Genomic DNA, 27,565 nt, shown 5'->3' on the forward strand with positions numbered 1-27,565 from the left:
GCCCTCTTAACCATCATTTTGAAGAACTGAGGAGTTAGGCCCTTGGGGATGTGGATTCAGGTAGGGCCATATACCAATCAATAAACAACAAGTTGCCTGTACCACACTTATTCTTTAAGCTCTCACTATTCTTGCTTATTGGCCAAACACAAATCCTTTTTGTTTGCACCGGTATTTATGTATACCTTTTAATTTAAATTGTTTATGTTTCCATTACCGCAACAGTATGGGGCTTGTGTCACCGACAGGCATCAGTGACGTCCAAGGCACAGACTTCAGGTCCGACACCGGGGAAAGTTGCGGTGGCACGACCGGCACCGAACCGGATCCGATCCAATCTGATCACTGAGGCCCCACCAGCGCCATGGCCGCGGTGTCAAACCTGATGGGGCCCCATCCGACACCGAAGGCTCACCAGCGGGGTCGTTCGGCTCAAATATGCGGCACATGGCCTCGTAAAACTCTTATCTGAGCGGGAGTCGCTCTGGCTCCCAGAAAGGGGGAAGACGCGAAGTAGACTTTGGCTCCAGCTCTGCGGAACCATGCCTAGACGGACGCCAGTTTAGGTGAAGACTTGGACTTCTTCTTATGCCTCTTCCCAGAGTGTCCTGAGGACCTTGAATGGGAGGAAGAGGACTTAGGGCTCACGGAGCAGTACCGAGATCTCTTCTTCGATCGGGACAGTGACCTCCTCAGAGTCTCTCTGGACGGTTTCGACTTCCAGGCCACGAGTAACTTCATTGCCCACTCCGCCAAGGTCTTCGGAGCCATCACCCAACAGTCCGAACATGACTTCGTATCGTGGTCATGCATGAGACACCAAAGACATACGCGGTGGGGAACGGTGAGCGACATCATGCGGGAACAAGTCCTGCACGGCTTGAAACCGGTCTTCCTCGAAGACATTCCTCGCTCATGAAGTCGGGAAAATCCAAAATGTCAACACAAGTCAAGAAAAAGCCTGCCAAAAAGCAGCAGAGGGGTAGCTCTTCTTGGATCGGTGCTTAACTGGTGCGGAAAGAAAAGAACGGACGTCTAACGGCTGGGTGGTGCCTACACAGGCACTTCTACGTCATAATAAAGCTAACGACGCCGACAGCGTCACACAGAGCAAAATGAAGCCACCCAACGTTGCGTGCAAGGTGTATTTGCTCAGCAAAAGTTTCCGGCTCCAGCCGGATGCCTAGGAAATTCAAAGGTAAGGAATCTGCTGCTAGAAGTCTCTATCAGATATGTTTTTACTCCGAAACACTTGATCCCACAATTCTCAGAGAGCAGTACAGAAACCCAGATTTTGTCTGATCAGGCCCCAGTCTTGGTTCGATATGTGGGGGTCCTCGCATGACCCCCACAATCAAACACGGTTGGCTGAACGAGCTAGCTTTTAGGTATCTGCTAATTTCAGACTCCCATCAAGGAGCACTCAATTATTACTGGGAAAATGCAGAGCAGGACACATCGTTTGTAGCCCGCTTGGGACGTGCCAAGATTATCATAGGTGGAGAGTTTATAGTCCATATGATGGGATTTTTTGAGTGGACTAAAGTCTGTACACAGGCCAGAGGGTGGGGGTTGGGGGCAGAGAGGGTGGTCAGATACTCTTCTCACTCCTTTTCAATTCTTCTCTCGACTCTATGGAAATTTCAGAAATGATAATGGACTCGGAGACTCTTCTAATTCACAAAACAATATGCCTATAGGTTTACTAAATACGGATTAAAATATCTTTACAAAAAATTCTCTGGAAACTACTAGAAAACTTTTGACTGTATCTAATACAGCTCACCTAAACTGGCTTAATTCTAGGAATACAGGCCAGGGATAACAAATGTGTGGCTCTATACCTTTGTCAGGCTCCTGAAAAACAAAAAATCCAATTCTTGCTGCTCATGCTGAAAAGACTTTCCAATTCCTGGATTGGCAATACCTTTTAAGGTCCTGAACCAGACTATCTTGGTCCCGAAAATAAAAAGAAATGGATCAGAGCTATGTATGTTCATCCCACAACTAGGTTGCACATTCACAGTGCACTGGACTAATCAATACCACTACGAAGGGATAGCAGACAGGGTTGCCTTCTTTCCCCCAGGGTTTTAGAGCTGGCCCTTGAGCCCCTGGCCTACAAAATAAAGTTTAACCCAATGATCCAGTTATCGAGGTTGATGGCATGACTTATAAACTAGCCCTCTTCCCATAGTATTACATTATGCTTCCTGACTGATCCGTGCGGATCACTCCCCGCGCTCATTCAAGAAATAAAAGCCAAGAGTCTCTGGCTTTAAAATGGATTATGAGAAATCAACTACATTGGGAATCTCCACCATTCCACCTACCTGGAGGGTCTCTTTAACGGAGCACAATCTTTGAACTAAAATGTTCTTCCAGGCCTATTTAGGCATATTTAACTCCCCTCTGTGAGCTAGTTTGTACAATGTGAACATACCAACACTACTAAATACATTACACAAGGACTTATACCGTTGGGGCAGACTGGAGATGTTCTGGTTTGGACGAATAACTTGTATATCAAGTTTTGGCATAGCCAATGGGTTTCCCTTTTGGGACCTTATAAGTATTTAGTTATGCAGCACAATATGCTTGGTGCAACAACATCAACTGTTGCATGGCTAAACACTTACAAGGTCCCAAAGGCGAGCCCTATTGGCTATGCCAATGCTTGTTTAAGATGAGGTTGCCAAACGTGGAATGTGGCCTGCGCAATTTGCCTTGATGAAAAGAAGATAGCTGTTTTATTTCTAGGATATGAGAAATCGTAACTTTATATTTCTGCTTTTTATCGCATTTTAGGGCTCTGTAAACAAAGAAGCAGTTGAGGCTGCTGTCTGGTAGCAGCAGTAGGGCTGACGGGGGGGAAGGGGTGGAAACCACTGGATTAAATTAAGCACTGCTCTTCTCCCTATCTCCATCCTCACTCATCTGTCCTTCTTTCACCTGGTCTCCTTCCTATTGCTTCATGTCTCTTCCCCTCGTGCCTTTCAGTCATTCTTATTGCCTCCCTCCCTCTCATTTTTCCATCCTTATTCGTCCTAAACCTAAACTCTCTTCTTTGTTTCTCTTACTGTTCATTGTATATCCTTCCTCTCATATCCATCACTTGTCTTCATGTTTCTCTCTATCTTCCACTTCTTTGTTCTTTCCCTGCCATCCTTATTTCTGGTTCTTCACTATCTCCTTGGCTCATTCTGATCTCCCTTTCTTTTTCTGACACTTTTCTCTTTTTTCAACCTTTCCTTTCACTAATTAGCTCTCAAATGTCATTTTTGAGATACAAGCGTAAACTATCTTATAAATTGGTCTCAGTTTTCTAAAATGGGGTTTCCCCCTTCTAGTGTGAAGTGGCTTGGGTGTGATCAACGTCTCTTGTCACAATGTTGGCCTGGTAGATTTTTTCCAAAGGCTTCTTTTGGTTCTAGATCTGGTAGTGTACATTTCTCATCCAACTTGTTTAAAGGGTTGGCAGTGTGTGCACCCGCACTTTTTTCTGCCGTAAATCACTGGGGCATGTGTCAATGTGTGCATGATTATGTTCTTGTTTCAGGCACAAACCTAACCTTACACCCAGTTTTGCCAGTCACTGTCTTTATTAGAACAGATTCACAATTGCTTTATTAACCTTCTTGCTTTCTCAAATTTGCTTGAAAATGCACCATTTGCCCGCTATTTTTTCAAAATTTTATCAGGAAAAAAAACCCGAACGCCCCTTAGGAGGTTCAGGGTCACTCGCTACGCCCGCTCACATTACTGTGTCGCAAAATGATGAATGTCTAGAAAGTGTGTCGCCAACATGAAAAGTATGGAAAGCTGTGATGTAGGGTGTTATCACATGAATGAGCTTGAGCTGGTGGAGAGCGTTTTGGCCATGTTTTTAATATGTTTGTTAATGTTAAGTCTATTGTCAAGACTAAAACCAAGGGAGTTTGAGCTATTGATGATGGTAGGTTAACAGTCTAGGATGGTAGTAGAGCCAAGAAACGTTTGAACAGGAGTGAACAGGTGAGATGAAAAGAAGTTGTGCAGGGATTGAGTTTATGCCCTGAAGAGTCTTTGAGGTGTGATTGTTGCCCAGAATCTGTGCTAAATGGGAGATATAATCTGAGAAGGAGACCTTTAAGTAATTGTGGTTCACTTAAAGCAAACCAATTGTACTAAAGCTCTAAAATACAGTATATAACAAGGAAAAAACCCTTAAGGTCTGATTACAATGCCGGTCCGACGAGCGTATGACCGATATTGTAACGAGATTGAAACCGCCTGACTTGTAGTAGGAAGTTCCACCATACAGATTAGGATGCAACCACACATGTGGTAGTTGGAAACATCCATTTTTCCATTGCAGCTAGTGCTGCGGCCGGAAAAGGGCTTCAGCACAAGCTGCAATGGAAAAAGGGATGTTTTTAAACATCCATGCACTGTGTGCCAGGCACCATGTGATGCCTGGCACACGGTACATTAATGTTGGGGGAGGCACCACATTTCGTAGGCCTAGTGGGGATGGGGGCCCTGATAGGGGCCCCCAAAGTCCCTGTCCGAGAGCCGTTCCATGTCGGTCTGTCAGACATGGAAAGGCTGTTGGAAAGGGACATCGTAATCCCTACGGTGGTGCCTCCGCAGGCACCGCCCCCATTGTAGGATTACATTCCGACCGCCGTCCCGATGTACTCCTGAGTCTGCAGGGACGGTGGTCGGGCCCTCTGACCGATGCGGTCCAACTGACCGCATCGTAATGCGGTGGTCGGACCGCAGCCCCAGATGTCGGACGGACCGCCATTGACGGCCTGCCGGTGGCAGTCCGGCCGACATCATAATCGGGCCCTTAGTGCCAATTGAGAATAATGGTGCAACTGTTCAATCCTCTTAATTTACATCCTTTCTGATTCTTGCAGTGGGCTTATCACCCGGAAAATGCACGTTGCTGTGATTGGAGCTGGTGTGATTGGACTGTCTTCAGCTTTATGCATCCATGACAGATTTCACTCCATCATCAAACCTCTGAAAATTGAAATCTATGCTGACAAGTTCACACCACTCACCACCAGCGATGGTGCTGCAGGCCTGTGGCAGCCATATCTGTACGACAAAGGGAACGTGAAGGAAACGTAAGACAACATCTTCTGTTTTCTTCTTTGTTTTAACTATGCAGATGTATTAGATTCTGAGGGATAATCCTGATTATGAGTGTGGCCGTCAAAGACAATGAAAGAGCCGGAAATACCTTTAACAGCAGTAATCTCTGCTATGCTGGGCCAAGTAGTTTCGAGAACAACTATCAGAAATCATTCGATTTTGCTGATCATTCTTTCAGGTTTCTCCTCGGCTTAAAGATGCTGGTAACTTCTCTGAATATTGGTGAGATTTGGTTTATTACAGGAATAACTCCCAGAATTATCATGCTATTTCCCAGTAAAGCTCACAATGTTTTCATAAGCGTTCAGTATGAAAAAAAGTATGGGTCCGATTCACAAAGATAAACTGAGACAAAAGTCTAACTTTACGACTTTGGTATTCACATTCAGCATTCAGCATTTATGAGTAGCAAAGTTAGACTTTTGTCTCAGTTTTAAACTGAGACAAAAGTTAAACTTTAGTGCTTGTAAATGACCTTTGTGAATACCAAAAGTTGTAAAGTTAAACTTTAGTCTCAGTTTACCTTTTTGAATTGGGCCCTATGATATTTTTTCCATTCTGCTCATTTACTGGCCAGTGCATAATCATGACAACAGAATTTGAGAAATGTATTTTCCCACTAATGGATGTAAATAGCTTACTTATTTAAGCCCATCTTCACCAGAACTAAAGCTATGTTTTGCTATCTAATGTATAGTGCCTTTCTTGAAAGCAAAATTGATATTCCCTGTTAATCCACCCCTGAATTATCTTCCCAAAAAACAAGCATTAATCCCTGCCTCTTGGTGAGGCTCGCACTGCTTCCACTAAATTAATCTTGGGATAGATTTGCAATGTGTAGAGTTGGTCAATGTGTGATGCAGCACAGGTTGATCAGGCCGGGTCAATTGTCAGATTGTGAGCAACCATAAAATAGGTAGGACACAAGCATTGTTCAGTGGCAGGAAAAGAGGAGCGGCAGTGGTGGCCCAAGCCCCGACCAGATGCCCAAGAGCATATCTTTCACAGGGTAAACCAGTTGACAGGCTCAGTCAGTAGCGGTGTCGTCACTCAGTGCCTGACCTGCACACGCCCAGCGGCGTAGCGTGGGTTGCCAGCAACCGTGGCAACATTTTTAGGTCGAGATGGTAAAAGCAATGTGAAGAATTGCGTCCAGCGAAGTATCTATTGTTGCCCACTTTCTGGGAATCGGAGACAGGGGTCGGGCACGTGCGGCGATTGGGGGTCTGTGGACACGCACATCCAGGCCGGTCCTGTGCACATCTCCTGCCTCACATTCCCTGAAGTGCGCAAACACACACACACATATACACATGCACACACACACAGATGCAGGCAGGCACACACACACACGCACGCACACACACACACTGCATACACACCCACTCGCACGCGCACACACACCCCCTACAACTAAGCCCCACCCGCCCCACTCACCTGGCTACAGGATCCATCACGCGGGGCTTCCGATTTAGAAGGCTCTGTCCAGCACTTCGAGCAACCAGTTGCCTTCACGCGAGCCTCTTCAGTTCAGGTCATCCACGCATACCATACCACTAAGTACTTTGCTTCTCTTCACCCGGAAGTGCATATACTCGTCAAACGCGCATGCGCAGTGACCAGACGCTCCAGCAAAAGCAGCTCTGCGTAAGCAAGATGTAACACACCAGGCTCGAGAGACTAATATAATGTAAGAAACCGCGGGAAAAGGATATTATTTGGGAGCCTGGTTTGACTAAGCACAAGATCGTGTCCACTGTTTACTTTCCAGTGGGACGGCTTGTTTAGTCGCATGCTATCCGTTGAGCTGTTAGTTGGGCAGCAGTCAAAGACATTACAGCTGTGACTGGGCTTATCTTTGATAGAGATCAGTGAACCGGTGACTACTTATGTTAGACATCAACATCACTCAAGTTCATGGGCGCTCTTTTCATCTAGCGATGAGCTACTCGCGCACGAAACTGGACTTGAGAGTTCTAGACAACAGGTCAGACTGAGAGGTCGAGATTCCTTTTTTAAAAACAAGTTTTTACTAAGGTTTTTAACAGTGACAAGTGCAGCATCACAACGTTAGTCATTTTTTAATCAAGCAATATAAGTGACATGCATTATATCCAGAACTCCCAAACATTCTTTCCCTTCCTCCCCTCAAGCAGGTAGGGCTAGTCCATCTGGTGGCTCAGTCTGTAATCTCCGCCATTATATTCCGCCTAGTAATGGGTCCAGAACCCTTCTGATACTTTCACCCCGGTCGCCAGATCTTCCCCCACGTTATCATCCCTTCGGGTCTGCTTAATATGCGGTTCATCAGTAAGTGCCTACTCCATCCGGGCTGCCCCTCACGCTGCCAGAGGGGGGCCTGAACACCTTCCTGGTTGTTGCACCCGTCTCCTTGCCAATACCACTCAAAGTGCCAACATTCTCACCTCAAGGCCTTCCCTGCAAGGCACCACCCCCATCCAGCACAGCTTCATAGATCCCTCCGCCAAGTACGTCAGTATTGCCAGTACTAGCTGCCAGTATTTCATGGACCATGTTGTGTGTAGGGAACCGGCAGAGGAGCCCGCATCTGCGCAAGTCACCCCACCTATCTGGGTATATTCATGTCTACTTGCCCAGCATCAGGTAGGTTCTGTGTAGATAGTGGGAGCCGGACTGTGAGTTTGAACCTGCCATTATTGTATACCTGTCGCACCTGCTCTCTTGCTCTCTGCCTCAGTGATCACCTCACGGCAATCCGCACTCTCCAGCCATTTCCGTAGATTCATTCACCTCTATCCAGCACCAACGCTGCCGGGAAAATGTCGCCAATTGCCTGCACCCACCATGTGTGGCTTGTCTAGAATAGGGGGCTGATTTGTATTTTACAAAATAGCTGTTTAAAGAAATCAAATTGCCTGGATGTGCCAATAAGGAATGCATCTCTGTCACCATATGATGTACAACAACTCACTACCGTCTCTCGCTATCCAAAAAGTCAAGCATTTAATGTATGAAAGGCCCTGTGGAACCTTGCTGCCAAATGGAGGGGACAGATGCTGGTTGTACCATCCTACTTACTAACCATTCAATGCTAGCTGGACATGCCTGCAAAGACCGGAGAGATCTGCCTCATGATGCTGGTTTCCTGAGGACGCGCCCCCCTCCCCCCACCCCACCCCTCCTCTCTCTTCACCTCCCAAACACCCGCAGGTCCTGAAGAGCACTTTCTGTGAACAACAACTGGTTCAAATATGTTCTCTCAATGTTTCAAGCTTTATTACAAATGTCACAAAAATATGTTAATATTTCACTTCTGTTCTTGGATTTTCCCCACAATAAAATACACTGAACATAATCTTTACAAAAGTTATTTACTAAAGTTTAAGCTATTGCCATTATAAATTACAATAACTTTTATTTAAGTATTAATTATTTTAAAAAAATAAAAGCCATTGTTATTTGTAATATTAATACTTCTAAGTCACGTAAATACAAAAGATGTTACATTACAAATGCTATAGGTGTCACATTTGCAAAAGTTAAAAGTATTGGCATTGTAAATGACAACGCTATTAATTTCACTATTTTCAAAACCAACACATTAATAAAAGATTTGTCATTTACAAGACCAATAGCTCGAACTTTCCTAATGCGAGACCTATTGCATTGCAAATGCTTGTTAAAGTAAGTATTGCGCCCCCTAACCTGTGGACCGTTAGTTCAGGAAGTGCTAACGGTCCACCGGTTAGTGGGCACAATACTTTCTTTTAAAATTGTGCACCCCTCAGAATTTTAAGCCCGGGGCAACCGCCCCTGTGCACCCCCCCCCCCACCCCCACCAATTGCACACGCCCCACACAGGACGGCATCAGTCATCATGAGACTGCATGGCACTCACAGTGCTGCCCCAGAATTTCAACAGCAAAGATGCACAGATGGAAATGCCTTAATCTGAGCTAGGTGCAGTGGCGTAACGAAAGTTGAGGGGGCCCCCCTGCAAGGTACACGGAGGGGCCCCCGCTCCGGATTTAATCCAGAGGTCTCCGGCCTTAGTACTGTGCTGAGGGGGTGCCCAGCAGCTCGGTGGACCCCGCACCTCCGGGGCCTGTGTAACGCGCCTAACCCCATCACTTCTCCAGTCCTGCCCCATCGCAGCTCCTGCCCCATCACTGCATCTGCCCCTTTACTCTCAGTGAACAAAATTGGCAAATAACAGGGCTGCAAGTTCCCCACAGTACTCTGGGGAAAGCTCCTCTGTAATCACCAACTACGATCTACTGGCTCCAAGTGAGTCACTGGCCTCCAAGGCACTCACTCACACGATATGCTAAAGGCAGACGGCGCATTGTCATTTGAAAGGGGATAATCAGCCTCAGTCAGAATGACAGTGGGCCTGTCTAAAGTCTGTGCGAGCTCAGTGAGGGGCTGCTGCAACCTCTGGAGTTCAGCAGAGAAGTTCGACCTGGCCCCTGAGATCTTTTAATCCCCTGGCGCTTCTCAGGGGAATTGCACAGCTCGCTGTAATTGATTTCCAAAATTACGGACAAAAATCGTCCCTAAAAGGAATGATTGTGGACAACAGACATGACACCAAAATGACAGATGGTCCGTGAAATTTACGGACGGTTGGTCACTCTAACTGACAGTTAACAAACTTTTCAAATAGCTCAGTTTGGAATGTTAATAAAGAAATAGGTCTGAAAGTAGAGAGGATAGTCCTATCCACAGAATTTTTAATAAAAGCATGTTTCCATCTTGACAGAAGTTTAGCAGAGGCCAGAGACTTATTACAAATTTCCGAGAGTTTCAGAATCACAAGACCTATAGCAAAATGTAAAATCCAGGGGGGATATTCACATGGAAGTGGCGAAGAGAGGCATTAGCCTTCTTGGCTTAACGCCTCTCTCCGCCCCTTCGGAAACACAATGCTGCACCATATTCACAAGGATATGGTGCAGCTTTGCGTTTCCCCCTGCGATGGCGCTAAGTTTCACAACAGGGAGGTTTGTTAATGTGCAGGAAGGTGTCCCTTCCTGCACATAAACAAACCTAAAATGCCAGTTTGTAACTTACATGTGTGCTGCTTCATGCAGCATACACTTAAGTTACAAAACGGCATGTTTAAAAAAGGTTTGTTTATGTACAGGAAGGGACACCTTCTTGTACATAAACAAACCATGGCATTTTGCTTTTTCCATGTGTACTGCACAAGGCAGCACTCATGGAATAAGCAAAAACGAGGAGAAATAAAGCATTTCTCCTCGTTTCGCCAACTTAAGACCAGGGTTTTCCTGGTCTTAATTTTGGCGCTACCTCCTATTTACGCTGCCCTTGTGATTAGGGGGCAGCATCAAAATCAATGGGTGTTGCGGTGGGACACCCACAACACCCACTGCATGCCCCTTTCACGCTAATTATTTACAAGGCAGTTGTATTGTGAATAAGGTGAGGCCCCTATCGCCACCACCTCACTGAAAGTGACATTGTGGTGGTGATAGGGGCTTGTGAATATGCCCCCAGGGTTGTAAGGGTCGGAAGGCAAGCCTGATTTAACAGTATTCATTGGGGATCTCGATGTGTCTAGTTATAGGAGGATGTTCCGTCAAATATAATCTAGGCATATATGAAGCAACTTGACCCCCTGAGCTTCCACAAACCGTTGCAGTCGAATCAAAACTGGACCACATTTTTAGGATTTTATCCTTAAAAATATTGTCAAATCATTACATAAGTCCTGAGAATGATTGATTGTGTTGGAGCCTCACTAATATGCATATTGGAGAGTGTGTTTCTGTATTTGTGTAGCACTGTCATTTAAGAGTACATTTGGATGGATGAAAACAGAGTAAGAGATCAAGTGAAGAATTGGCAATCTAAATCATGTAAACTAGACCCAAAAAATACATATATTACATAAAGGACCTTCAGCAATAAGTGTCCATATTATCTTCAGTTTTCCTTATCTTTTTAAGCCTTTCCCTTCCCCAGCTCTTTAGAAACGGATGGCTCAGCTAACTTACACTGAAAGGAACCCATGGATATGTATCATGTATCCACAACCCATAATACCACACTTTTCTTTCCCTCTGCAAATCGACATGGTGGATTAATTTTCATTTAGTTACAGTGCAGTGTGTGCAAAAAAAAGGAGGCAAGACTGAACAACCAGCACTTTGAATGACACATGTGCAGACGCGGGCTATGTCACACGCACCACAACCATAGCTGCCAAGGTTTCAGACTGCTTATGTGTGACGTTTTCATAATTCCAGTGTAATTATGAGTGACATTCAGCGAATATGAGTGACACTTTCTCGCGAGCAAAATCAAGGAATGAAGACAAGGGAAACATTTAAATAACAGAAACGACTCCCATTTGAGCAACAAGAAACTCTAAGATCCTAAAAAGGCTTGCAGAGCACCTAATCATACTGCAGACAGGGACTCACTGCAATGCAGAGCTCTCAGCTGTACTAACTTTACCTATGAAGCTGAACACAATTGTGTGCAGATTGAAGACAGTGCGATTGCTGCAAAGTAGAGCCCTCAGCCATAGCTGCCAAGTTTTCTGCTGCCTCATAAGCGACATTCAAATGTTTTCAGTGTCCCCATGAGTGACATTCCAATGCCATAAGACACACTATGAGCGAGACTTCATTGCAAGAACAAATGCATAATCTCACCCGCATTGAGATACATTATAGAAATGACTCTTTTTTGTGCAATGTAATGGTCAAGAAACGCCCATAACAGAGATCAACATCTTTCATTTGCTCATTTAAGGGCAATACCTTAAATCTTCTTTCAATAAGATAAGCCTGAATTTTTGAGAGAGTTTGTTCTGAAGCAAAAACAGAATGGTGTTGTTTAGAGACCGCTTGAGTTTGTGTCCCTGCTGCCCTTTGAAAATGTTGAAATAATGTATGCAGTATGGTGACAAAACGAGATGGGTGCAATGTACAGCAGGCAAGATAAAAACAGTGCTGTTCTATTACAGGCCAGCACAATCACTAAATATGTGCTAATCTGCCCATTAGTTCTGTCCTAGCATTGCAAGGTGATGGTTCAAACTTAGGTAACAGGGTAAAGGAGCAGTGCTTTACAGAGTGCAACTTCAGTTAATTGAAATAAATGCCACCTTGAGAGATCAGCACACTTGCTAACCGGAACCAGCTGGATACACTGAAGCTGGTCTAGTTCTCCCCACTCTTTCTGTCCGATTTCCCTCATCCCCTTTTCTCACTTGCGCTCTCTTCCCTTGCTCTTTCATCTACTCTTCCTTTCCCAAACTTCTTTCACTGTTTGCTTTCACCTCCTCTTCCTTTATCTTATCTGCACCCTCCTTCCTTGCGCTTTCATCCATTCTTCTCCTTTCTCACACTATTCTCCCTGCCCGCTTTTTCTCCTTAACCTTTATTCTCTCCCCTGTTTTATCTGTTCATCTGTCTCACCTCCATCCACTTTCCTGTTTCTTCTGCATGGCTCTTTTCCACTCGATTTCCTCTTTTTATTGGTTCACCTTCTTACTTTCACTTCTTAATTTGTTGCACACTTTCTCTCGCTCACTCCTCCATCCTCACTTTCTTTCTCTCATGCTTTCTTACCTAGTTCTGTCCTCTCACCTCTCCCTTGATTCCTCCTACATTTTTTCTTTCTCACTCCTATAGTCTACTTGTGCAGCAGTTGTTGCATTGCTCACTATAATCTGTGGTGGGCTAGTACAGTTTGTTCATGTACCCCAGCAACAAACTGCAGAGGCACAAATAAACAAAAACACCACTGCCATAACCCCTAACGTTTGACTCAAAAAGATCTTCATTTCATTTAAAAAAATTAATCTAACCTATACTGAGAGGGCTTTTTGGTCTTTCCATAGCACTCAAGTGAAAATGAAATGCCTTTCTGTATTTGAAGTTGAAGGCATTGAGTAAATTTAGTAATTTCTATAATACACAAAAAATGCATTGCATTTGTTAGTATCTCAGTGTTAATCAATCCAGTTTTCAAGTGCATTGCTATTTACATTACATTAGCTGCAATTCCCACAATAAAAACGTCTTCATTTTTCATAGTATTTTTTTTTTGTAATGTTTCCTCACCAGTACTTTGGTAGCCATAGTTCATTCAGACCCCTGTTCTCTTCTAAATTCCTCGTCTGCATTGATGAATTAAAATGAAACATCCCTGAGCTCACGGAGCGAGGCCTCAAACCTACACAGCTTCTAAATGTGCTGTGAAGTGAACATCGAAATCCCAGGTTTTTTTTATTGCTGGAACATAAGCAGCATATAAGGAGACAGGCCTTTCTGTGTCCCCGAAGTAGTAAGAAAAGTGAGTGAAGCATGCCGTAAAAAACAGGGAAGGTACCACCCCCAGGGGATTAATGTACATATACAAAGGGAACAAACTAAAGAGGCCCCATGACAGGGTCCTGCGAGGTCTCAGCTGATCTTAATCAATGTCAGCTCAGCTCTGAGCCCAATCTGCTGCGGCACCAGCGGGCAGTTCTACTTAACTTGCAGGCTCATGAAGCCTGCTAAAATTTGATTATTATTACATTTTGACAGAATAATGTCAGAAAGCAACATGAATAGTCAGACCTGAGTTGCGGATGGGACGAGAGTGGCATTGTGGAGGCCCTCAGATTTCCAGAGATCTTCCCTCTGCACAGATGACTGTCCGAGTCCGACCTCTTCTGCTGAGTGCTCTCCCTCCCTGTGGTCCCGCATGATGATGGGGCAGCAAACTACTGCGGCACACAGGCTGGAAGTAGTGCACCCAAGAAACTTTAGTGCCCGCGTTTCATTGCCGCCTTTCTACTAGTGACTCTTCCTGCTGGAAAATAGAGAGTCACGTCACGGGGCGGCACGTAAGGCACGTAACGTGAGGCCTCCGCAAGTAATATCATATTGCCAGGGCTTTACTTATGGCTGAGGCTGAGTGCCCTATTGAAAAAAACGCTCACGTTTGGGTTGACACTGATGTCAAAAGTCTGGTTTACGTATTCCAGAGACGAGAGGAAATACGACATTTTGTGAAGCATTTTACATTTAAAAAAACAGAAATGGTTGCCTGTAAAAACGTGTCCTGTTTCCCGGGCAGAGAGTTGCAGGAGTTGCGTTCTGATGTCAGGTGGCATACGTCACTGGGCGGAGAGGGGCCCCCTAGAGCTTGGGGGCCGGGCCCCCCCGCACTGCGTGGGCTGCGTGGGCCTGTGTTACGCCCCTGGCTAGGTGTGCCATCATGCGACTGGGTCTTTGTACGGAGCAGTGGCATTGTGCATTGTACCATCTGGTGAACGAGGGGTTCTGCATTCTCTGTGTTGGAGGATTGTGAAGTCTGAAAATTGTCACAGCGCTACAACGAGGCACTGGGACGTTTTACATTCTTGGGTGTTGTGCAGTCGCAGTACTGGGGCGTAGTGCATTCTGGAACAGTATGTAGCCTGATGAAATGGAGGAATTTTGAGCATTAGGTCTTTATGCAATGTGAGGACTTGGATGTTGGGAATTCTGGGGATTTATGTCATTTCGTGGTAGTCGGGGAACAAGGGCAGGTGCTGCATTTTAACTGCAATATTTATTACCTTCTTTTTTTCAGCCAATGGAACAAAGAAACATTTGACTACCTGCTGAAGTGTGTCCATTCGGAGGAAGCCGACAAGATGGGCGTGTTCCTGGAGTCTGCATACAACCTCACAAGCAGACCAACGCCAGTATGTGTGCTCTTAACACAGTAGAGATTGTGAAGGGAAAACTGTTTGCCAAATGCAGCAAAGGTTTAGACTTATAGTCATAGGATTCGATGACTGGCATTCCGCCCTGTATTTAATAATTCAATCCCACCCAGTGCCATGGCCGTAGTACAGCCCCCGTCACAAGTTATCGCTCTGACGTGCACCACTAGATTTTTTTACTCCACTTAATTCTGATGCACTTATGGTCCTTTTTAACTCTCCAGTAATCGTGTCATTCTACTTCCTCAGCGTTAATGTCCTGGTCATATCCCTCACTCATCCTGGAATTCATTCTCTCTAAATAGTGCCAGGTCAGTCTAACCTGTATATTCTCCTCAGTAGACGGATATCCAGAACTTTGCTTTCTTAAAGTTAGTTATTGTTTTTGCCATCACTCGTTCCGGTGTATTAGAATACTCGTCTTTTCTGTCGTATTACAAGAATTGACATAGGTGTGGGTTCAACTGTTTGTCCCTGTGTAAGGGCTCTGACCTCTTAGGATGGATGTTCCCTTCCACTGAGGGTATCTTCTGGATCTTAGTGTGGGGGTTTGAAGCTCATGGGACTTGTGTGTCCATCTCTTCTCAAATGTCCATCGCGTGGTGGCGGGACAGAGCACGTGTCCGCTGAGTAGAAGTACCTCTCATCCTAGAGTATTTCAAGTACACCTGCTTAGAGTTTGGTGAAAATAGAACACGAGGAGGGCGACGGTGCCTTGCAATAGTCAGTGTGTGTCCTTCCTTTGGGCCTCTTGGACCTGACCCTGCTGATGACCTTGGGACCTGAACTTGAGGCTTCTATCACTAGCCTTGGCACATAAACCCTTATTACGAGGTCCCTGGTAATCCCAAATTGGTCTGTAACAGGAGATTCTAGAGAAATAGGTATTATAAAGTCTGCATTAACTCCGTGGATCTTTGTTGTTTCACCTGGAGGCAGCACCAGCTGCACCTGCCAAAAGGGGGTAAAGGACTGAATTACTAGTTGCCCATGGTAAGTCTCCTCTCTAAAGGCTCCACTCGTAAAGCGCTTTAACTCTGCCTCCCGGATTTATCGCTGAGCCAGTGAGGCGAACTCTGGAAGAGGTATGGGCAGATTACTCTGTGAGTTACCAGGGACCCAACAACAAGGCCCTAAGAGTGCTCTTAGTCGCATTAGCCATTTTGGCAATGCTTATTCTAAACCCTGCCTCTTCTGGTTCAGAACTGACCTTTCACCATTGTCTCCACAGTACATTCTGCACTTCGTGCCCGCCATTTTACAGCACCAAGAACAAACAAAAAAGTAATGGGTGGGTGCTAGAATTTATGTGAGTTACTAGTAATTACTCCGGGTCACTGCCCAGTCCATCTTTTCGATGCCCATTATGCCACCTAAGACCGGGCCCAACCATTTGCACCTCATCTTTGGTTCTGCACCAAACTGCCAGGCCAGGGCCCCTCTGAACGGGAGCACAAGCACCCCAAGATCGACTTTGGCCTACTGAGGCCTCATCAGGGAGGCATAGCTTGAGCCAGGTGGCACAGTGAGCACGGGGCCCACCTCTGGGCACACCTGTTGCACGTAGGGCACAGCAGTTAGGAAAACAGAAGACAAAAAGTCACTGGGTCTGCACACGGGGAATAATGCTTCCGTTTCATCAAGACATGAAACAAATTACATGGTAAAATATGCGATCAGAAACTTTACGTAATTGTACGCAGTTCTGTAAAATAGGGGAAAAAGTGATTAGTCGAGTGCGTGAATTAATTGCAGCCTTTAATAATTACTTGGGCCTCATTCCAGACCTTTGTGTTTTATTGTTGGGTGTGCTACAGTAGCTTCTTGTTATCTGCTCGTTTTTTTCTGTCAAGAGCAATCCTTACCTGAATCTTTTCAGTTTCTTTTTATGCGTATTTACTACTGTTTATTTATCGCTCAAAACAATATGAACTTATATCAGTAAAACAATGACTTATCTATCAAGATATTAGTATTGGTATTGCCTGCTCTAGCTTACTTCATTATAACTCGTAGGGATATTCTGCTTCTTTGCATAAAGCTATTTATTTATTTATTTATTTATTTTCTCAGGATCCCTCATGGAAAGACATCGTTCTCGGATTCAGGAATTTAACGCCAAAGGAACTTGAACTGTTTCCGGGTTACAGGTCGGTACTGGTATATTTTCGATTAAAATAATAAGAACAATTAGGCATTTTTGCCATTTCTTTAACTAAACAGTGGCTAACTGAAACCACAAAGGTCGTAAATGACTGGTGTCTCGAACATACGACAAAGGCAATACCAAGGTCGAGGATTTCAGGGAAGGACAATTAACAGATGTTTAAGCCCACTAGAAAATGCAAAGTAAGGTTATTAGTGCACATCCCCCTTATTTCACCTAAAACGTTCCACTTGTCTTTATCTGCTTAATGCCCCTGCACCTTTAATTTAGGCAAATGCTCATTATAAGTGATAGTGTACTAATCATTCTAATTGGCTAAGTGTAACCGATGCGGGAACCACAGGGACAGAAGAGAAGGGCAACAGTCGGGTTCGTGTTACTACGGGCTTTAATGATTCCAACAGGTGATCAGAACAAGTCTTTCTGTTCAGGGTAGTGCGGCGGGGAGATCGACTTCGGGACCTTCTAGAGCGGGGCTCGACATGCAGTGTCCTCCGATAGCCGGTCTGGCTTCGTCGGGGCTTGGTATCTTCCGGGTCCGTCTTGACTCCTCCTCTCCCCGGGACCATGAAGAAAACAAAAGAAAGGCAGTACGTGAGGTTGTTGTCCTACTCGTACCGATAAGACCGGGAAAGGGTGTGAGGGAAATAGACCAACACGTGCTCCGAATCTATGTACAAGTGTGGGGAACGTGGGGGGTGCACAGGGCAGGGAAAACCGGGAACCAGGGACTCCGCTATTTTACAACGGGACCGCCCTTTCGTCCCACCCAGCCCCTGATCTTATTAAGCACCTGGGCAAGCCACACACCTCCCCCGGGTGAGTGGCTGGGCGGCTCGTGGGAACGGTGGCCTCCAGGCGTCTCCTCCTCTGACGGGACCTCTTCACCAGTATGCGACTCCTCTCTCCAACCAGCTTCCTTCCTTCGCCGACCTCTCGCCACGTCTCCGCTCCGGGTGTACAAGCACACCTCGTCTTCCTGTCCTTCCGCCTTTGACGGCGCTCCGTCGTCCTGGAACCCCGCCCACTCGTCCTCAGCCTGATAGTTAAAGGGCCAGTCCCTGTCAACTTCTCGGCACGATGCAGTCTCGGATCCAGCCCCTCGATAGTCCATCTGCTGAGGGAGACAAGAGGGGGTAAGTGAAGCATGTCTCCCAGTCATGGGGGCGTGATCATGTCCAGCGCTGATAACGGGGAGCAAAGTCGGGGACGCCCCGTTACACTAAGACAACCTCAAGATTATGTATTCTGTGCTCCTATCGGTTAATCTTTTATCTCCTGATGTGGGGTATTGCAAAGGTGTTTTAATGATACTTGTAGTGAGGGCCCATGTACAGTAGGGTACATAAACAAAGAAGGCACTAGTTCATCTTTACATAATGGAAGCATTTATTTCATGTGCGAATGAGCGAGTTGAGGGAAAGTTGAAAGACTTTGGGGCCAATTCTGATGCGGTTTGGAAAGCTTCCCGACCAAATGGGTTTGTGAATGGTTTCCAACTGAATCGGATCTGGAGAGTCCAACCCACCGAGTACGATGCATCTGGATGCTTCCAGATACAATTTGGTTGTAATCCCATCGACTTCAATGGGTGTGGAAAATGAGTCCATAATTCTATCGATGCCCAGGCTGCTGGCGCAAACCGCCTCTTAGTTCCCATGTTGAATAATTACCAAATAAAGAGACGGGCGCTGGAGGCAGGAATCAAGAACAGAGTTTAATTCTCATGAGGAGAGCCAGTCATTTCGGACACGAAACACAGTGTCTTTCGGGAGGTGCTCTAACAAGTGAGCTGAGACTCTGGCTTTTATATCTTACAAAACACTTGAGAGTACAATCAGGACAGTATGACGCAAAGGAAAAGACATCCCTATAATCCTTGTGTCAATCCTTCCCCACATGCGTTCACAATAGGGACCCTTGACCTGCTGATAAGAGGGGAGGGGTCATAACGCAGTTGAGTGTTCTGCCGAGTCTTAGGATGTGTGCGCCTGATCATATCACAGGGGGTGGGGAGGCCTTGGATCAATAGTGAGTCCTTTGAAGAGGAGTGACTTCATACAATAAGGGCAGTAAATGGTATCTCCTGGCTTAGGCGATGGCCTCGGACATGTGTGGTCAGCCGGGCTCGGGGGAAGGGGTCATCAAAGGAGTGGTATTCATGCCGCGTGGACAATCGAGCGCTGAAGGAAGGCTTGTCAACAGAGGGGCATTCATGGAAGGGAAGGAGGTGTTGGTCAGGCGTGGCCGTGACTCCCAAGGACAGGGTCTTGCAGAAGAAGAAGGTTTATGACTTGCCCATGTGAGGAGAAGGAGGGGGTCAGGGTGCACGCAGGGTCAGAGTCGCACAGAGAGAGAGAGATCCTATGACCTGTACATGAGAGAACAGGGGCAGTCAGATACAGCTGGGGGGGGGCTATGTCAGCTGAGGCGAAGGATGCTTCTTCGAGAGGGAAATGGGGAATGCCTGGGTCAAGCAGGAGGGTTGTTTTTCACATCAGGGTCGCGCAAAGGGAGAGGGTTTCATGGTCTATACATGAGAGAGGGGGTGCAAGATACGCGCAGGAGGGAAGCCGGGGATTCCAATGGGTAAAAAGGCCATGGTGCCCAGAATGGCTGTGCATATGCATATAGGTATGAGCTCCCACTGGCGGAGTGATACGGTCAATAGTCTATGGCATTCATGGTGTTCACAGGGAGAGGAGTGAGAGAATAAGGGAAATGAATGCTGTCTATGTACATCAATTTCTTCAACTTTCACAGTCGCCCCTTTTTACATAACAGCAGTCATTTTTGCAATCGATGGGTTTACAGATAGACAGGCATCGCTGATGAATTAGCATTTTGTCGATACTAACATTTGACGTACAATCATAGACAGTCGAGGTGATGGGCAGAATGCAGCACATAGGAAATTGCATTTCGTTGTGTTCCTGACAATTAAACGCACTACATAGCATAAATCTGTCTAACTTAAAAATGTGACCAATGAACAGTTTTGACCAGGTAGTTGAGAGCGGAATTCAGTTCAATATACAAGATCTCTTCGTCACAGTGTCTTTATATCATTGAGCCATCACTGGTAGGCTCTAGTCCGAGTACTTTCGTTGGCGCTGTTGAGCACCGGCGGTGGAGCTATAGGTCCAGCTCTGTTCTATCCTTACGCGTTGCAGGGTGCGGTCAGTCCTCTGCTGTTAGACCACAGTCCTGTTCCCTAAACAATCCGTTTGGCGGCGCCTTATGCTCGGCACCTATAGTTCTGTGGCAACACCCTATTCCCATATGAATGCAGTTCTTTCCTTTGGCAAAAAAGTCACGTGGGAAAGAGGGTGAATGTGGTTTCAAATAGTCGATAGGAGAGAGAGAGAGAGCGGAGTTGGGTCAGAGTTCCTGGGACACACAAAAGGGACCAAGGGAGCAAAGGATAACAAGCAGGCAGGCCCATCAATCGGGCCCAAAGAAGGCGGACGGAGACTCCAGGCACACGTGGGTTAGCAGTCGGAGGGCTTCAAGGCGGCCCGTCATTTTTCATTTTCCACGTTGAAATTGCGGTCTCGTCCCGTATCTTGTTGCTCTGCAGCTCCACCTCTGGTCGATGTCATACGTGTCCCAAGATCTGCAGTCAGGCTGTACGTCACATCTGACCCATCTCCTTCGGTGATCGTGAATCTTTGAATAGGTACAAGACAACGTTTTAGAGAAATGGCAGAAGAAGATATCTACGCATGTGAATTCCTCCCTCAATTCTACGCATTTGAGAGTTTATGCTCATCGGTCACAGTCAGAGGTCTATTACCAAGCAGTGCATGTGTCAGCATTCCTACTGAGTTTATGGCAGGTTTATTCATCGTCCCATTTAGAATTCAAGTGAGGACAAAATAATATTTCCATCAACTGTGCATTACATCATATTCAACATTTGCGGAGCATTTCCCTTCAGGACTGGCTAACCTTTTCAAACAGGGCGAGGGTGCCATCATCGAGAGTCAGGCAAAACAAGGTTTTCTCGAGGGTCAACAGCTACTCATGGTCATCAAGTTTATACCCGGGACAGCAGCTGGGGTCTATCAAATGGGGAGGGTATACTTCGGGCGCTCGCGCTTGGGTGCGAAGGGGTGGGGCAATCTGGGCATTGGGGGTCAATCTAGACGTTGGCGTTCGTCTCTGATGAACAGAAAAATAGGGTGCCATTGACATACAGTTCCCCTATAAATGGCCAGATTTGGGGGACTTTTAGTCGTCTTACCTGTCCTTTCCTTCTCAGCCAATTCAAGTTCATAATTTTTGCAGAAAGGAGAGGCAGTAATATGGCGAGATACAATCATTTTAGTTTCGGTCAATTTCGCTGAACACCTTCGCGTTCAATAAGTATCAAATCAGGCTGGTGCCGGTGGGGCACAATTTTACCAAAAAGAGGGAGAGAAAATAGGGAGACTCTCATAGAGAGTGAGAGTCGTCCGCAATCTAAACGAGCCATTCGGTACACGTATGACATGTAGAGAGAGAGAGAGAGAGAGAGAGAGAGAGAGAGATAAGGGGGTGGCGAGAGAGAGAGAGACGTGTACGAAAATAGGTCATTTAGTGCGCTTACAACACAGAACAGCAAAGGTCAGGTAACACGCAAATACAGACAGAGGGAAGACATAAATCCGTACATTACACACACACAAACTCAGACAGGGAAGACGGCACATGCATTACACATATATAAGACATTCACGACAGGACAGGAGACAACAGGTGGCCAACAAAATCCATATTATATCCTACGTATCTTTACTATCTTATTTATCTATGTGCTTAGCTCTTTCTACCCTTCCCTCCCTTTCCTTCTCGCCAGTTATGTCGGCCAGCGTTCCCAATTGCCAATACTTACACCTCAGTCGTTGGTCGGTCAGAAATTAGCCTGGTCGTGCTATTTACCCATGGTTGGATTTTAAACCATTTTTCAGTTCCTTCCTTTGGTGGGAAGTTCTCCGGGCTGAGGCAACGGCAAGTATTGATCGGGAGAACAGTCGGACAGCTTGGTTACATCTATAAGAGTGAGAAAAAAGGGGGCAGTGCATTTTGAACACCAGCAACATTTCTAACTTCCCCAGACGGGTGGTGCCGTGGTAACCCTTACCCGTATATTTTTCTTTGTCCTTTCCCTACCTAGTCAAAACGTCCAGTTACATTATTTAACGCGTCGTTTCTAGTCAATTTTTCGTCATTCAGTACCTGTCCAGTTTCTATGTCAGTCCATCCTCCCAGTTGCTATGTTCTAAGGAGGAACAGTCATGTTTAAGTCTACGTCTTTTAAAAACTTTTATTTGTCATAAGGACCATGCTCATATTCCCTTCTTCCCCTTCTCATTGGCGGTTCGGTCATCGTCCTTCCATACATCAGCCAAGGTTCCGACGTGACCTGCAGAAGGGAGGAGAAAGAAGGGGTGGGGGGGCAATATTCGAACCTCATCAACATGCAGTAATCCGGAAATGTTTTTACCTACCACATACTCGACCTATCTCCACGTAGTGCATTTTTCTACCATCACGGCGTTTAAGCCCAGAGGGACCAGTAATGTCAGATAGATAATCATTGACGATCTGCGTATCTACATGAGTTACTTGGTCGTAACCCCTTTTGATCGGATACAAGGGTGGCGGTCAGGTGGCATTTCTGTGGTGTCGTTTTAGGGCTTCTAAAGCACTTTTCCGGCTGCCTGTGACACATAGTGTGGCTGCTAAATATCGGGTCCTTTTTAACCTTTAACCTTCATCATCCTTTCTCGTTGCTCACAGTAGTAATACATTCAAAACTCATTAATGCAACCGCTACAACTATGCTTTCGTTTTCAAAATACTTTTAATAAAAAGTGTTGATGTATAAATACAGGCCTACAACCCAGTGGACTGGCCACGGAGCAGATTGGAACCGTACATAGGAAGAACAAAGCTGGTGGCAGTTCATTGCATAAAGTGCGGCAGTGCAATAAAATCGTATTAAACTCCCCTACAGAGCAAACATGATGCATGTCAGTAATTCATCTTTAATAAATTCATAAATTCATTATCCAATGTACATTCATTACCTAAATTACACCAATTCATTTTCCAACTCATAATCAGTACCCACCCTAAGTCAATTCATTGTCCAAGCACATACTCAATATCCTTCATATCTACTTTCATTATCCAAAACGTTATATATATCTCGGGGCAAAAAAGCTTGCGCAATCAGGGTGCAACAAAGTTCATTCAAAACGTCTCATTTTGTGTCGGCGCCATTTTGGGTGGGGTCAGGCGAGTTCCAGCACAGTCAGAATGTCTCTAGTCTCGCATGGTTGGCCCAGAACCTTCCGTTGGCAGTTCAAAAAGTTCTGTGCTATGTGGTTAACAGTCTAACAAATATGGACCATGAGTCAAAGAGTGGGAAGGGCGGCAACAATTTTCCTACCGGGTCATCCTGGTGTTCCTCCGGAACTGATCAAGTCTGTGCCGTGGCTGCATTTTAGCCATTTCCAATCCGAGGCTGGCGCCGGCAGGAGTGTCGATGTCGTGGTTCCCAGTGAAGGGGGCGGGGGCACCCATGCAGGGGGGTCGGGGGCCCCCCCGGCTCTTATAGAATCTTCAAGGTCGAGGAGAGACGATATGGAGCGTGTGCCCGCCCCGGGCAAAAGACCGCTTTTCGATGTGGACCCTCTTTAAGTAAGAGCATTGGGGTGTCGCTGGAAGCCTCCACCTGGAGGGAGGTGGGGGAGGCTCGTTCGCGTCACCTCCCCCTTCCAGCGACCCCTCGCCGATTCTCGGCTCCGCCGGTTCGATATTGGCCGTGCCGGCTATTGAAGATGGGGGGGGGTGGTCGGTGGCTGAGGCAAGACAGCCCCCCCCCTTTCTTGACATGTGGCGGGACTACCTGTAACTTCCAGGCGTGGACATGTGGCGGGACTACCTCCAACTCTCCAGGAATTTGAAATGTGGCGGGACTACCTGTAACTATCCAGGCGTCGGCATGTGGCGGGACTACTTGCACTTGTCCAGGCGTTGACATGTGGCGGGACTACATGTAAGCGCCGCCGCTCTTGTTTGTGGCTTCGGCCTTCTTCGCGGGCCGGTCCAGGCGAGAGACAGAGGAGGGGGGGGGGGGTGGTCGGTGGCTGAGGCAAGACAGCCCCCTCTCTCCCCGCGGCCTGCAGGGCGGCAGAAGAGAAAAGATGGAGAGGTCCTTGTCATCCTTTGGACCGCCTGCCCAACATCACCTCCTACCGACCGTGGCCAGGCGAGCCCCTCGTGCCTCGAGGCCTCGCCTTCCGGATGGGCGTAACCGCGGACCTGTTGCACTTCGGGAGCTTCCGGAATGGGGGTAGGTACCTATTGAATTGTTTCTATTTCGTGTGACCGTTATTTGGGCGTGGCGGGCAATGAGGCAGACATGTTGGGAGCAGGAACAGGCAGTGAAGCCTAGCTACCTCGTGGCTATTTTTTGCTGTCAAACCTTTTCGCCATTTTTTACATTTCTTATTACGAACTATTTCTAATGTTTCTTATTTTTGGTGAAGTCAAAAGCTCATCAGGGGGTTACTGACTTAGCCTGATTTCTTTTTATTTTCTTTCTTTTCCTTAGCGTGTTTCGGGCTAAAGTCTTCTGTTAGTAGGGAACGGTGATCACTTCATATTTTTATGTGTCCTTTTCACTAGGGGGTACTTCTGGACGGACCAGACGAGTCCCCTCCAATAAATGGCTACTTCCCAATTTCATGAATGGCTGAGTGATGCCACTTCTCAATTGGCACCCACTAAGTCCCACTCAAGGAACAGAAGTATGCCGACTGCTCAATGGTACACAGAAGAACTAAAATTACAGAAACAATTAACGAGAAACAGGGAAAGGTACTGGCGACGAACTTACGACAGCGAAAGCAAGATTAGATATAAAGAAGCGCTAGCCACTTATAAAACCATGATCACGACAGCAAAGAAGCACTTCTTTACTCTACATATAGAGCAAGCTAAAAATTCTACCAAACAGCTGTATAACTTAGCTAAAACCCTATCGGGTAACACACCAGACCTAAACCCGCCCCCATCACAATTACTATGTGATGCCTTGTCTGAGTTCTTCTTCACAAAGGTGAACAATATATATCAAGCGTTCACCTCGGAACCCAATACTACTGTTGTTCCATCTTCGCGGATAGTTCCGAGTAACACCATGACGAGTTTTAAACCTCTAACGACCGATCAAACTAAATCCATACTGAAGTCCATTAAATCAGGCTCTGCCCTGGACCCATGCCCCACTTCGGTGTTAGCCATGGTTTCAGACACAGTTAATCCCATTATTACCCACGTTTGCAATATAATATTGAGTTCTGGGACCTATCCGGACTCTTTAAAAAACACATTGATTAAGCCTTCGCTTAAAAAACCAAATCTTGACAGGAATGATTTGAAAAATTACCAATAGCAAATCTTCCATTTCTGGCCAAACTGACAGAGAAAGCCATGAACCAGCAGCTGTCAGAATATATTGAGAGAAATAATCTGCTTGATGATACCCAGTTTGGGTTCCGTAAATATCATGGAACCGAAACTGCCCTCATCAAGGCAGCGGATGATATTAGACTCATCCGGGACCAAGGAGGGACAGCTTTGCTGGTGCTCTTGGACCTCTCGGCAGCATTCGACACGGTTGACCATAAGACCTTGGTCGACCGTGTCGAAAAAATGGGGATCCACTCCGCAGCGAGAGACCTGCTTGCCTCCTTCCTGGCCAATAGAACTCAGGCGGTAACCCTTGGACCATTTCGATCTGCCAAATTGTCGCTGCCGTGTGGGGTTCCGCAAGGCTCATCCCTTAGTCCGACACTTTTTAACATCTATGTGTCGGACCTTGCCAGTGTCATCAAGGCACATGGGATGAGCCTAACCTCGTACGCAGACGACACACAGTTGGTGTTGGCCATTAAGGGTGACGGACAGGAGATGGCAGAAAGGTTCCAAAGTGGCATGAAAGCTATCGGTGAGTGGATGGCAGGAAACTGCCTGAAGCTCAACTCCGAGAAAACGGAGGTCGTAATCTTCGGCAGTCTCTTGCCACCGTGGCCCGATATCTGGTGGCCATCAACATCTGGCACCCCACCTTGCCCGACCCCCAAGGTGAGGAATCTGGGAGTCACCTTTGACAATCAGCTGAACTTCATGGCTCATGCCAATAAGGTAGCGTCCACGGCCCACTTTAAACTTAGAATAATTAGGAAAATCTTGCCTTTTCTGCCTGACACAGCCGCCAAGACCCTGGTCACGTCATTGGTTCTAAGTTCACTAGACTACTGCAACGGACTCTTTCTGAATGTACAATCTAGAGTCACAAAGAAGTTGCAGATGGTACAAAATGCGGCAGCACGCTTGCTGTCCAAAAAACCAAAATTCGCACCCATCTCAGATACTCTAAGGTCCTACCACTGGTTGTCCATTCAAAACAGGATAAAGTTTAAAGCGATGTGCATAATTTACAAAGTAATGCAGGATCAGGGGCCTCGCTTCCTTAAAGATCACCTAATACCCTACAGTCCGGCTAGAAAGCTACGATCCTCAGCACTTAACCAATTAGTGGTCCCACGTACCAGAACTGTGACTTGGGGTGACCGCCGTTTTCTGGTTGCGGCCCCCAAGATCTGGAACACCTTACCATATCACATTAAAACCAGTCCATCGCTCCTACAGTTTAGGAAAAAGCTGAAGACGTGGTTATTTAACCAATAAAAGTAGCACACCAGCCGCATCCTTACCTCTAGGGAATGACATTACTGCAGTCCAGCGCCGAGACACCCAAGGGTAATTGTTCGCGCTTTATAAATGTCAGAAAATAAATAAATAAATAAATAAATAAATAAATGGTCCGGGGTGGAACGAGATTATCGATCAGAAAGGGGAACATATATTCCTTCATTAGGGTATCATCCTGGACAGACCGAGCGATGTACTTCCACTTACTAGGGTAGCCTCCTGGACGGACCAGTCGGTCTATTTCTACTAAATGGCCCATGAGTGGAGAGCATATGTCCTCCATAAGGGTAGTCTCCTGGGCGGACCATGCGAGCTACCCCCCAATAACCAACCAGTGGGGAGTGGGTAGGACTGACGAATTCACAAAGGGGCATAACCTACCCTTTTCTACTTGCAAAGACTAGACAGAATATTTCTATTTCACGTTGTTTGCAAATAGAAAATACCTCAAACGAAACAATTCCTGGGACAACAATGTCCAGGCAACCAACCAATCAATGGGGAGAAAAACAGGCATGACGGATTACAACGGGGACAAATGTCTGCATTACCTGCCCTTCGCTATCCATAAAGGGAACAGAATATTCCTATTCGTCTCTGTTTGTGGACAGGGAAGATCTCAAAGAGCAACAATCGATTATTAATCGATTTCAAAACAATCAGTGGGGAGAAAAGTAGGGATGACGGATTACAACGGGGACAAAAGTCTGCATTACCTACCCTTCTCGATCTGCAAAGAGGGACGACGTTCCTATTCGCCGCTG

At 46.3% G+C, this 27,565-nt stretch overlaps 1 protein-coding gene across 1 annotated transcript in view; it reads left to right on the forward strand.

Annotated features, from left to right (window-relative positions):
• The first annotated feature begins 4,903 nt into the window (after positions 1–4,903).
• The window catches only part of DAO (D-amino acid oxidase), a 128,284-nt gene continuing 105,622 nt past the window's right edge, over positions 4,904–27,565 (forward strand). Inside the window, exons 1-3 of the mRNA XM_086943093.1 lie at positions 4,904–5,117; positions 14,728–14,842; positions 16,937–17,013. Coding sequence (XP_086799219.1) covers positions 4,924–5,117; positions 14,728–14,842; positions 16,937–17,013 — 386 coding nt within the window. The 5' untranslated portion in view covers positions 4,904–4,923. The remainder of the gene's footprint in view (positions 5,118–14,727; positions 14,843–16,936; positions 17,014–27,565) is intronic.

This window comes from Lissotriton vulgaris, chromosome 11 (genome assembly GCF_964263255.1).
Source record: "Lissotriton vulgaris chromosome 11, aLisVul1.2, whole genome shotgun sequence".
Taxonomy (NCBI): Eukaryota; Metazoa; Chordata; class Amphibia; order Caudata; family Salamandridae; genus Lissotriton; species Lissotriton vulgaris.